This window comes from Idiotropiscis lumnitzeri, chromosome 3 (assembly GCF_059441095.1).
Source record: "Idiotropiscis lumnitzeri isolate Australia: NSW breed Sydney's pygmy pipehorse chromosome 3, RoL_Ilum_1.0, whole genome shotgun sequence".
NCBI classification, from domain to species: Eukaryota; Metazoa; Chordata; class Actinopteri; order Syngnathiformes; family Syngnathidae; genus Idiotropiscis; species Idiotropiscis lumnitzeri.
Window position 1 is genome coordinate 825216 of NC_142393.1, and position 13292 is coordinate 838507.

At 46.0% G+C, this 13292-nt stretch overlaps 1 protein-coding gene and 1 long non-coding RNA gene across 2 annotated transcripts in view; both read right to left on the bottom strand.

The window, feature by feature from the left end:
* Positions 1 to 1618: 1618 nt before the first annotated feature.
* Positions 1619 to 13292, bottom strand: part of LOC148339309 (uncharacterized) — a 45615-nt gene continuing 33941 nt past the window's right edge. Inside the window, exons 3-5 of the long non-coding RNA XR_015842512.1 lie at positions 4848 to 4980; positions 4396 to 4553; positions 1619 to 2458 (exon numbers count right to left, since the gene is read on the bottom strand). This is a non-coding gene — a long non-coding RNA (uncharacterized LOC148339309). The remainder of the gene's footprint in view (positions 2459 to 4395; positions 4554 to 4847; positions 4981 to 13292) is intronic.
* Positions 10694 to 12943, bottom strand: hoxc4a (homeobox C4a). The gene is made up of 2 exons (XM_088290259.1): positions 12105 to 12943; positions 10694 to 11560 (listed from the first exon to the last, which is right to left on the bottom strand). The coding sequence occupies exons 1-2, from the start codon at positions 12586 to 12588 to the stop codon at positions 11178 to 11180; spliced, it is 867 nt and encodes a 288-aa protein (XP_088146385.1). The 5' UTR covers positions 12589 to 12943; the 3' UTR covers positions 10694 to 11177.

The window sequence follows — 13292 nt, forward strand, 5'->3', positions numbered from 1 at the left end:
TCATCTTGCTTTGATTGCGTAAACTTCATAAATTGTCTATTGATGGGATATTTTTTTTATCTCCATCTTACAAGCTTATTAATTTTTAATTAGATTTTACTTTTAGTGTGGCCCTAATTCTCCATGGTCAAGTGTTGAAAAGCTTCCGATTGAAAATGTTGCTTTAATCGCTCCGATTCTGACAACGCGGACAAACTGCGCCAGTTTACTTTTGTGACTCCATGTGGAATTTTTTTTCTCCTCTTTTGTCGCCGGCGTGAATTCCAAATAAAACATGTTGAGACTGTGAACCGCTTCTGTTGACAAAAAGTGTGTTAAATGCTTCACATGCGTCTTAAATATTGAGAGAATTTTTTTTTTTTTGTTTTTTAATGAATAATACAACTTGTAATCCCAAAGTATGGCAGAAATCAAACGGCCGCTGTCTCAGGAGGCAAACAAGGTTTGCTTATTGGCTGAGCCTGCCGTGTTTGTTGTGGCGTCCGAGCTGCAAATCTAACATCCATCCAGAGGGAGGCCAGCCCTGACTTGCAGCTTTTGTCAAGGAGGAGGCGAGGCATCCTGTCATGCTGCCCACTGGGCTTAGAAGTCGTGCTTGCGCGGCTCCAAAGGTTCGGTGATTAATGGCGGGGAAGTCGGAGGGGCCAGCCTGCAGGGAGACACTTTGGCTCGGAAACGCTCCGCAACTTCACTGCGCAGTTGGGAGGAGTTTGGACAAACACATTTTCCACCGAGCCGTCTTCGATAATGCGACCGCCCAACTGTGAAATGAGCGTTCAAGCGCGAGTCATTCCAAGCAGGCATTGTTTATTAAGAACGGACAGTACGTGACAATCCGCCGACAACTGGATCAACGTTTTTTTTTTTTTTCTTTTGAAAAAATAATGGACGCCGTTCCATATGAGCACAAAGTCGACCGTTTCACAGTCGCACGCAAGAAACGAGGCCACAAACATGCGACAACACTCTTAACAGCCACCAAACCTTTTTATTGATTTTTTTTTTAAACATGCTGCATTGGTGGCCTTCAGGAGTGCAGGAAATTAAACACGACGGTCGTTTCCTGAAAACGTGTGACACTTGAGTGCTGCGGCATTTCAGATGAGCGATGCTAATGAGTGCGAGTAAACGTGTGATTGAGATGAAGATGGCGGCCCCGGGGCCACTTTGGGATGCGCTGATGACCATCTGGGCCGAGCGGGTCCCGTGCTGCCTTCACATAGCGCTTTGGAGTTGGGGGAGATGCGAGCCGAGCGCTGCTGCTTTTCTGTTTTTCTTTTGACTTGCGAGCAGAAAGTTGAGATTGGAGCTCGTTATGATGGCGGTTAACCGTCACGCAACTCATTGGACGAGACTTGTGGCGAAATTCAAGCAGTCCTCAAGTTGTTGCCTGACACTTGCGGGTGTATTTTACCGTCGAACTGAACGTGAAATCGGGAGAATTTTAAACAACCACGTGCTTTCATTTAGTCTGCTAGCTTCATGCTAATGCTAACACAAAATGGGAAAGTCATATCGAACGATGGGGAAATTTGAGTCTTGCATTCTTTATCGTCTGCAAAAAGGTCGACACTGTGCAGATGTCCGTCTACACTTCTGTCGATACAAACGGTTTCATTCTTAAGATTCGGTTTCAATTTGTTTTTGCAAGACGTTTTTTTTACAGTATGGTATAATAACATTGATCAAAAAATGCTTGCTATTTTTTTTTTTTTAATGAGAGGTACAAGGAAACTTTTCCAGGTGAATTTCTTTTCGGCTGACACCAAATCTGCTCTCATCGGGTATTAACGATAATAAGGATAATCATTATAATAAGACCATAATATGAGTTCTTTTTGTTCAAAATCAAAATGATGAATTTGATGTCGACTTGACATCAGACGCCCTCTGTGATGACAATGTTAGCAAAAATCCTTTTATGGGTCAAACTTAAAAAAACGACAAAATGTACTAGAAAAAAGTCAAGACATTTTTGAAGTCAGAGTCAAAAAGACATTTCGGCACACAACACCATCTTGGATTGTTTTAACAAAAAAAGAAAAAAAACTTTTTTTAGTGAGGAAGCTGGTAGGGATTTTTTCAATGTGGAAAGTTGATTTGAGGCGTTGCGAGCATGGACATGAAATCTATGAAACTTGTGCGTCAAGTTTCGAGTTCATGCGGGTCGCAGTCAGAACCGAGTGAGAACCGAGGGGAATCATTGTCCGCATGTGAGGAAGAGAAACACCACCACAACTGGGCTGCACTTGAATTCTTTTTGGCTCCTGCGCTGCCTCTCGCGCGTCACGGTGCCGTTGCGGAATCGGATCTTGACCCGGTGACCGGCGAGCCACGCGCCTGTCGCCATCTCCGCCCAGCGACGGCCACGCTTGCTCGGGCTGCGGTGGAATTCCTTCCGCGGCCGCTCGAGGTCGCGCTCGCCTCCCCGGGAAGACGAGCCCGTCCAATCCCATCCCTGTGTTGAAAGCGCACACAAGAACAACACGTCGGGTCACATGTCCATCGCGCTCCGAAGACGTTGATGCTCGGAAACAAGTGCTGAGCTCCGATCTCTCGGCGGGTATTCCGTCAACGCTTGACACGTACCGTCGGGAAGGTTTGGCTCCCCAAGCGTGAGTCGGACGCCACTGCGCCCGCCTGACAGGCCACATTCATCACGCCGGCCGACACGCACGGGCACACGTGCCGCCGCCCCATCTCACTCGCTTAAACGCCTCCTTGGGACATCCCCGCCAAATAAGCGCCGTTGGACGGCGACGTTGATAGCGAAATCGCACGCGGCGCTTAACAGGCGCTTAATAAGACCCGAGTGACGTGAGACCACGAGGCGCACATCTTAGAAAGCGCGGATGGGCCACGCGCGAAGAACATGTTGCGTAATTTGTCGCAAGCTCTGCAGCATCTGACACTCGCCATTTTGCAACCGAGCGGTTTGCAGAACGCAGGCGTCAAAACAAGACCTGGACCACCAGATCATTTTTTGGGGTCCATTAAAACGAGGCGAGTGTCTTTTACTCCGTTCGTTGTTTCAAGTAAGATCCAATTTGTCGTCATGGGCAACACAAAAACTTTCTTCGCCCAAATTACGGGCAACCCAAAGAAAATCCATCGATTATTTGAGCCGCTTCTCCTCACAAGGGTAGCGGGCGTGTAGGGGTCGTCGTCGGGCGGGAGGCGGCGCACACATTGAACGGGTCGCCGGACAATCGCGGGGTACGCAAAGACAAACAAACAGCTCGCCTCACATTTTTGGAATGTGGGAGGAAACCGGCGGACCCGCAGAACCAAACAAAATTCTTCACAAAATCCAAATGAGTGCAATCTTTCGCCTATTCAACGTAAATAATTGAGAGTAAGTAAACATAAAGTGAATTTGAATTTCTTTCCCACGTGAAGAAGATGGCCGATTGCCATCACTTCGTGCCACAAGTTCCTGCAACTCCTTCAATGTTGCAATCGGCCGATTGACAACCTGCCTGACCGATCGTCTTTTCGAGCACAGGCGTTCAGGAAATAAAAACCTGGACTGCTACAAGTGGAACCGGCGGCGGCCATCTTGCGTTGTCTCCGGCTGAGCACATCTGACTTGAATACACTTTGGCGTTTTCAGGTCGTTATTTTCTGCTTCTATGGTGAAAATGTCACACGATGTTGGTTGACTGAGAACTTTGGTAGAAACTCTAAATGCATTTTTCAATGGACCAGAACGCAATTATGAATTTTCTCTTTGCTCTACTCAAAGATTGTCCCGCATCTTGTTGCCAGAAACATCAACAATGGAATGAAAGCAAAGCTCATTGGGACCAAATTGGCTGTCGAATGCCAACCTAGCCTGTAAATCACGATTCACCACACTGAATGGTCCAAGCGGAGAGCAACAGAGGCAACGCAAGATGGCCGCCCTCTGGCTTCAGTTGCCACCGACAACTGGCGGTCCAGGTTCATTGAGGCTCTCAAATATGTCGAGATTTTGTAAATGTAACTCTTAGTCATCATCAAGTGGTGAAAGGGTGACCTGTCTTCACCGTGCTCGACGGTATTTTTAATGCCTTGGAAAATTGTTTTGCCTTTAAACGTTCAGATTTCTCTGATGCTTTGGACGCGCTCCGTGGACGCTCGGCTTGTGCTTTAAAATGTGGCTAGAAAAATGACAGCGAAAGCCTACCGGACCATCTGAACACGATTTGCGGCGCTTAAAACGGTGGCCGATGAGTGCTGACTCCGATCGATTCATTCTGAACGCATGCGGCCACGGTCTACTTCCTGACTTGTACGTTTTCATGCTCGTGACTGCAAAGGGTCGTTAGAGCTAAACAAACAATCGTCATGCTGAATATTTTTCATAATTAGGTGTTATGTTGGCGACCGTACAGAACAAAAATCCCTCTTTACCCGATTGCTCCGAGGCGCTCGTCTGCGGATTCATGGCAATTTGGCTCCTGAATGACAAGCAGGCAGAAAAGTGCCTTTGTTGGTCTTGAGCTGCATCTCGGCTTGCACCGGGTCCAACGAGCAGCGGCGTGCATCTCCTTGCCTCGGCCCGCTTCGAGCTGCAAGTCACAAAATAAGACGAGCTCATGTTCTTCGCTTCTTTGGAGACAAGGGGACACTTTCAGCAGCCTGGGACCAACAACAAGTGCCCTGCAGCTGTACAGGGTGGTGGGGGGGCTGGTGGGGGGTCACACTGTGTGCACTGCGAGGGAGGGGAGGGGGGTGACGCCCATGGAGCTCCCACCTCATCAAATAAATAAATTCAAGCCGCTACAAAATGATGTGTGTTTGACCAAATGCGAGATGAAAATATGAAGCACGCATTAGGAAGAAGAATGCGGAACAATATTTACCAGGAGGCAGCCCCGGTCACGTGCTCGGCAGCCGTCCAACGGCTGAGGAAAGCCGACTTCAAACTTCTTGTCTACATTTTTCACACCACATCGTCATCGTAGAGCAGCAGCAGCAGTGGCAGTCTTTGTTCATCTATTAGGATGTTTAAAAAAAAAAAGAGTTGGGGACGTAAATTAGGGGGGACAATGAGTAGGGAGGAATGGGAGTGACGTCATCGCGAAATGGCAGCGAGGAGAGGCAAACGTTTCTTTGGATGATGCGGAACGTCTGATTCTACTCGTCATTAGTCGTTATTTATTTACGGGATGTTGTATTTATTAACAGCAGATTTCGCTTGTGGCCGCGCAGCCTCAATTTTCTTTGTGGTGTTTTTTGTTCGGGTTTTATTTTGTTCCGTTCTTGTCATCTTGATTTCAACGTCGGGCTGTGGCTATTTGCTGAAAAGCGCCACAGTATTTACATAACTAAACATTTTATATGATTAAAGTCAATTGCGATCCGTCTTAATAAATTAAATAATAGCATGAGAGTTAAAGGAGCTTCCCCTTTAGTTCTTTTTTATTTAAAATAATGCAACTTTATGATTTTTAAAACGACGTATTTAATTATTTCGATTGTTTTGATGTTTTCCTGTGGGGAAACAGAACCCAATTGCCATTTTCTTGTTGTGGTGGGCTTGCCAGCGAGTCTCGGCTTGCTTGCATGCCTGTCAGCGCACAAAGACAAAAGGAGAATCATTTGTGGCTGCATAAATCCGCGTTGTCTGCAGCAAATATCGCAAGTGGTCCTGTCAGCCTGATTGCTCGATTGTGGTTCGCATTCATTTTCGAATAATCACATAAAACCAAATGGTCGCTCTTCCGATCGCGAAGTAACTGCACGGCTGCTCTCACCGCGGATGATTTTTACAAAAACGACATTGCGCGCAATTGATCCAATTGCTTTTCAGAATAATTACACATTTATAATTTGAAAAACGAAACGATATATTCTTAATTGTACATGTAAATGTCCTATTATTTTTTTGTTATAAAACCACGTTTTAAAATTGTATTGCATATTGTTATTATTATTAAATGTGCATTGTTATTCCGAGCAACACTGCACAATTCAGAATGCGCTCATGACATTTCAAACCGAAACAACGTTTCCGTTCACTGCGTGCATGGCGCAATGACAAACGAATACAAAACATTCCTGCAAGTGATTGTCCTTATTATCGTGGTTGCTGTAATCTGTTTTCGCTATCAGCGATGGATGTGAAGGAGGCACTGGAGGGGAAAGTCATGCAATTGCTCGTCTTTCCTTTCGATGCCACATGCACCTTTGAACGCGCGCTCTGCGTCGGCCATAGAAAGTGTGTGTTCGCCTCCAAGCTCTGCAAGGCCATCATTTGGCTCCGGCGCCTGCACCACGATTCTCCCTGAACTCTGTTTGAACCTCGTGGGTGGCAATAAATCATTTTTCACGCACACGCACATGCGCGCCGGTCGCTCTGGGTGTCACCCTCTTTACAACTTCTCTTGACATCCCCGTTTCTTTTTCATGAGCTCCTGCTAATGACCACAACCAAGATTGGGTTTTTTTTGTAAAGGGTAAATAATAATTTCGAGGAAAAGCGTCTCGGAATTCGATGTTTGCATGTCAAATCATGAAAATGCTGCACATTTGCAGAAAAAACACACCTCGTGTTAATTTGCTGAGATGATGTGTGGGTGTGCGCTTGTGTGTGCGTGCGCATGCGCAGGCTGTCTGGCCAGATAAGAAGAGACCGAGGGAGGAGGCGTTAATGGGCAGAGAGGATGCTGCCGGTTAAAACGCTGCATATAAATGGCGCTGTCCTGGCACACGGGGGAAGATTGATGGTTCCGGTGCCCTATATTGCTGTAAACAATGCCGGGCCAAATGAAAGGACTGCAGTTTGCTCACCGCACTTCCTTAGTGAGCCCCAAAACACACAAACCAAGTACGGACAGTGTCAGTCGCACAAACCAATCTTGACTTTTGCAGGCAAGCATGCGCAAAAAAAATGACTCGCGCTTTAATTTGGGGCTGCTGTGGCCATGCATGCATGCCTGACATAAATCATGCTGCTGTGAGCACATGAAAAAAGCAATCAGCATTTGGAGTTGGCGAAATATGCTATTATGTCGTTTGACTTTGAAAAAATACAACAAATGCGAACGCATTACAGTTGAGGTACAAAAAAAAGAAGTTATAAAATATTGAAGTGTAAATGTGCACAGGTCACTGCATAGAACTCTGGCGCGGTTCCTAATATTTTGGACGCCAAGCAACGTTTGTAGCCACATCTTTTGTGCATGTGATATACGCTAAATTACAAGCGCAAGACAATAATAACCGCATTAAATTGACGTCAATCAAACTAGTTTTCTGGTCAAGGGAGTTTTTGAAAAAGCTCTTCTGTGCTGCATCGGGTGCGTTTGTCCAACTTTGTGGTTAGGTTACGAACAAAAAAGCACAGGAATGGAGGCACACGCAAAAAAACTAGCGTGTGAATAAAACAAATCACACTATGTCCTGCGCAAGACAATGATATCAATAAACAATTTCAAAATCTGTCATTGCCGATGTAGGCTAACGTTCCGATTTTTTAATGTAACTGTTAGAAACATATTCATGTAACACTTTGTAGTTTGCAGAATCGCAATAATAGCTGCAACGAACATTTTAAATTGCCATTGACCTAAAAGGGGGAGTCAAAATTTTAGAAAAAAAAATAATCATACTCTAAGTTCATTGAACATTACCGTGACAATAAATAAAAAAAAATGTTTGTAAATGACACACCTGTATGAAATGATTATTACTATTGTTATTATGAATAATATCACAATTATTTTGATGGACCTGATTAAACTGAGCAGCCTTAAAGATGCCAAAAGAATATTTGCAGCCACGAGTCCTGAAAGTTGACTTCAGTCATCGTTTCCTGTGCGATGCGGCGTTCGAGTACATTTGGGACATTTGAGTGTTGCTGCTGGCGTTTTTAAATGTGTGTTTTATGGAAATGAATTGAGCACAAAATGGACGCGGTGCATCTGCTGCTGGCCGCCGAAGAGGAGATTTACGCATTGATGACACGCCCAGTGGTGCTGTCAGTGGTCAGTGCACACAAACACACGCGCACACACACACGCGCACACGCTAGTCAGCAGGGTGACCCTTGTTTCAACTCGCAGCCTTTATGCAGCTGCCACCTCTGCACACAATAACAATAAGACACTTTTCATCACCTAGCAAAGTGGCTGCTCACCTGAGAGAGCGCGCGCCATGCACGTTTGTTTTGTGTGACAATAAAAACGTCAGCTAGTCAACTATATATAGATTTTTTATTATGATGATTCTCACTCCCATTCAAACATTTCGATACCTGTTTGTGTGAATATTTTTCCTGCATCCTGCAAGACAGAGACTCGAAGCGAGCATAAATCAGTGCAAGTGTGCCACAGTGCAACTGAAGCTGAAAATCCAAAACGATTCTACAGTCACGCGGGAAAAAAAAAGAAAGCAAAAAAATCTCTAGTGCTGAGTAAGCGTGTAGGAATTTAAACGAGTGACGTTGAGACGAGCTGCACACGTCCAGCGTGACTGCAAGCGGCCTCGCCTCACCTGCAGCACAGGTGTGCTTCAGAAAAGATTTCATTTCTTTTGAACGGGAAGGATTTTAAGAAGACATAAAGCGTGAGTCTCTAACAGCTAAGATACAAGGCGGCTGTTTCTAGCACAGGTAGGCTGGCTACCCGATTTAACTTAACCTTTTTGAAACAAACTACATTTGAATGCACCTTCAAATCCAACAAAAAAGGCGACATGACTAATCCAAGCAAAACATTTGAAATACCACAATTATTACAAGTTGTCTCTTGGTTGTTGTCCGCATTTCACTGAAGTAAAATGTTGGTCTTGATCCCAAAAGAGGGGGTAATATTTCATCTAGAAGTTTACAATTTTGAAATTTGGGGGCAAATATGACCGATGACGAAACAATGCCATAAAAAGTTTTGCCTTTCTCCTCATAATTTATTTAAAAAAAACAAAAAGAAAAGAAAAAGTACACATTTTGCTAATTCTGCCAAATCGAGAAAAACAACTCAAGAGCACAAAATAAAATAAAAGAAGAATCATCGAACTTGATGACTGCTTGTTATTGGGCCAAATGGTCCCGTTTGTGTTTGGAAAAGTTAAGACGCAGGCTTACATTGCAAAAAAACTTCCAGCACTTTCCGTCCAAACACGAAGCCAAAAAAACGCCAAACCAAAACTGGTTGGATGGGCACACCTTTGAATTTCTCAAGTAACACGCAGGCCACGTGACATGACGCCCCACCCCCACCCGCGACTTTTATGACGACGCAAGTGAACATTTTTGCGCAGCATTTGATTTCCCATCCGCCGATTTTCCCAGAACGCGCACGGAAGGAATTTGAAGCATATTCTAAGTTGAGTTTTGAGTCCATTCGCAGTCCATGAGAAGAGAGCAGCAGGTAAAAATGCACTCCCGGCGAAGCTCCCGTCCACGGGATGCCCAAAGAAAGCAAAACAAGCCGGAAAACCCAAACCCGTGCCCGAACGGGTCACGTGGCTCGGGGCGGGAGGGGGTCGAGCATCCAGCTTGAAACGAGCCTAATGGGACAGAAAATGTGGCCTCGATGTGAACTCGGCCTTCTCCCATGCAAGCCCTCCCCCCCAACTTCAATCAAGCACCTTTTGAGCGTGGCGACACGGAGGCGAGAAAAAAGGCCAGTGGAGGGATCCTGCATGCTGACTGTGGCCAGCAGCACATCCATTTGTCCAAACGTGTCCGCCAACATAAAGGCGCCTCTGCTCATTTTTCAGCCGCGTCTCATCACTATTCTGCGGAGGGGCAACCTCCTCCACATGCACCACTTCACACTTTTGCGACATATTGCAAGTCCGCTTCGCAAATATTTTCTTCGGTTATATTCTCCATATCAAACTTTCCGGAATATGTTTTTTGTACACCACAAAACCTGTGTAGTGAGAGATTGATGGTGGAGAAAGATGCTTTCTTTTATGCCGCCCCAACAAACACACCCACACACACACACGTATACAAAGAGGAATGGCAATTTATGCCACAATAATCATGGCAAAAAATCGCTTAATTTATCCCCCAAAAATATCACAAATGATGTACAAAAAAAATCAATGTGTATACAAAATAATTGAATATTTCAAAGTCGCCTCTCGTGTAAATCTTTTTTTCGGGGCATTGTTTTGCTTTTAAGTCCGATAACAAAAAAAGATAAGGGTGGGAAAAATCTTCAGGCTGATCACGTGGTGCTGTATCGCCTTAATTAACAGCACATCCTGCAAATAATGATTTGATCCAATTTATTTATGCTCACGTGCAAGAGCCGCCAAACTGCACAAAAGCTAGAAGACGATTTTCCAAAACAATGTCGACCCCCCTCCAGACACACTGCGAACGTCCTCAAAATTGATTCGCATGCAGCTTTGTGTTCAAGTCACGCACACACACACGCACACGCACGCATTGAAATGCGCAGCAATAGCTGCAGGGTTCAGAAAGACTCTTGGAGGGGGAAAAAAAACAAAAGTGATTCTCGTTTGCTTCACATTCAAAAATCTACACGCGAGTCAAGCAAATTCCGCCTGCAATGAACCAACGAGCCAGCAAACGTATAGAAAACACTCATTGTTTTATTGACCAATATGATTAGCACAAATACACTAAACTCCGTTTATTGCATTTCACAATAATCCGTTTTTAAAAGGTCCTAAACACAACACCAACACCACGAAACCAAACTGTAAATCAAATCAACAAAATCCCGTTTCTGAAATACACGAGGTAATTGTCACATTTTTATCCTAAACATACAAGTTCAAGATCAATGGTGTGTTTCAGCTTTCTTTTTCTTTTTTTTTAATCCTCCCCTAATACCAAAAATAATTATATTGATATCCTTCCAGTGTTGTTTGAAATAAATAGATTGTGCATTTTACCTGGGCGGCGGGGCAAAAGAATGGCCCACAATAATATTTGGATTAAATGTATAATCATCTGCGTTTTTCTTCCTTCATTCAAGACAGAATAAAAACACAATTTCAAAATAAATTAAACCCTGTATCACGTACAAAAGAATGCATCGCGGTATTCGCAGTCCTCCATGCTATATAACATGCATTTTATATAACGTCGGAACACCGCACACGATGGCTACGAAAAAACAAAATAGATCATCATTCTATAAATAAGCAGTCCTGTTCTGTTCTGTTTCGTTTCGTTTTCCGCCCGCAGCGTCGTCCATGTGTGGTTTTTACAACCTGGTAATGTCGTCGCCGTGCTGCGCCGCGCTCAGTTCGTCGGAGGCCGCTGCAGCGCCGGTGGTCGAGGGGGGGCCCGCCGCGCCGGCTGCCGACGCGGCGCTGGAACCGGACGACGACGTCGACGACGACGACGACGACGACGAGCGCACTTTGGTGTTGGGCAGCCGGTGGTCCTTTTTCCATTTCATCCTGCGGTTCTGAAACCAGATTTTGATCTGGCGCTCGGACAGGACCAGCGTGTGGGCGATCTCGATGCGCCTCCTCCGAGTCAAATAGCGGTTATAGTGGAACTCCTTCTCCAGTTCCAAGACTTGCTGGCGGGTGTACGCTGTCCGAGACCGCTTGGGCTCCGTCCCGTTGTAGCCCGAGTTCACTGGGCGACGGTGCAGAGGGGGGGGGAGAGGAGAGAAGAAGAAGAAGAAGAAGAAGAAGAAGAAAAGGAGAAGAGGAAGAAGGAGGAGAAGGAGAAGGACAAGACGGAATAAAGGAGGGCTATAAACATGGATGTGACTTGAAAGATTTATGGGCCCGTTTGTGATATTGAAAAGGCAACTTTAACAAGTTGTGGGGACACTCGCTGCAGCCAACCAAGCTAAATTATTAATGCAAGATTACAAAGCTGATTTTTTTTTCTCCCCGCCAGCCCTTCTTATTCATATGTCCCCCTCGCTCTCTCTCTCCCTTTCCATGGCGCAATACATAACAGCAGAAGCCACATGGTGATACGGCTGCCCTGAGTATACCTCGGCTATAAAATTTATGGTGGGTGTAATTACCAATGCCGAGTCGTAAATCCGCCTCAATTGTGCCATTTCAAAAGGCTCGCCTGCTATCGGAGCAGGGGCTGGCAACGAGATGGGAGTCGGGGGCTGATCAAGGGGGGAGAGGGCGGACATAAACACGCAGCTTTTGCCTACCAGTGCTGACGTGAATCTTCTTCATCCACGGGTAGACCACGGGCTGCTTGGACGAGGCGGCGGCGCTGTTGGGATGCTCCGGGAGGGCTTGGTTGCAGGCGGAGGCTGCGGCCGGCGGGGTGGCGGGGGACATGGACAACTGGGGGGTCTCACACGAGGCGGGCTGGCCCTTGGCCGCGAGCAGGTGCGCCGAGTGGGCTATTCCCGCGTGTCCCCTCGGCGTGTCGGGCTCGGGGATGCTTGCACAGTTGTACTGGCGCTCTTGGTAGCTGGCCCGCGGTGCGGCATACGAGTCCTGCTGCTGCTGCTGGTGGTGATGCTGCTGCTGCTGCTGCTGCTGCTGCTGCTGGTAGCCCGGGTCCCTGGCGCGGCCGTAATATTCGGGGCTGTGCTCGGGAATGTAGTTGTTTTGCGAATATTCCTCGCATGGAGGAAATTTCGGATCAATGTAGTTGGACTCCATCAAATACGAGCTCATGATCATTAATTTCGAGAATGCAAAATAATTTTTCTAGCTTTGTCGTTTTTCTGCTCCATAAAGCCCTCCTACTTGCGAGCAGCCCTGTAAAGTTACTTTTACCACGTGAGCCGGCCGGCCAATCGCAGGCGACCTGGAGGTGCCCGGATGAGGAACCAGCGGTGTTTAGCATACCTCCAGTCGACTCGCCATGCATGGCGTCCTCTCTCCAAGCTGCCTCGCTCACTCGCTCGCCCCCTCTTTCTCTCTTTCTCTTTTCGCCTTCTTCTCGTCCTCGCTCGCTTGCTCTCGCTCTTCGCTTGTCTTCGCAAAGCCATTGATCTTGGCGACAAAACTAGTAGCTTACTTGCTGACCAAGGAGAAGAAACAAAAGGCGGTGGTCTCAATTATTCGAGGGACAACAACAACCACAACAATAGCGAACCAGGAGGAGCTTGCACGAAGGTCACGAATGAAACCAGCAGCATGAAAGCGATTACAAAACATGGACGCGAGAGGAACTGCTTGTCTCCAAATTTGTTGGGCAAAATGATGCTTGTGCTCGATTTGGAATTCAGAAAGATTGGTCAACATATTTGAAGATAAGGTCAAGATAAACATATTAAAATGTGGAGGCAAAATCTTTTCTAATCTCAATTTCCCATTTTATCAATTCATTGAAATCTAAGCAATTATTTCATGAAATCAAGAAACTTTTTTTATTATTATTA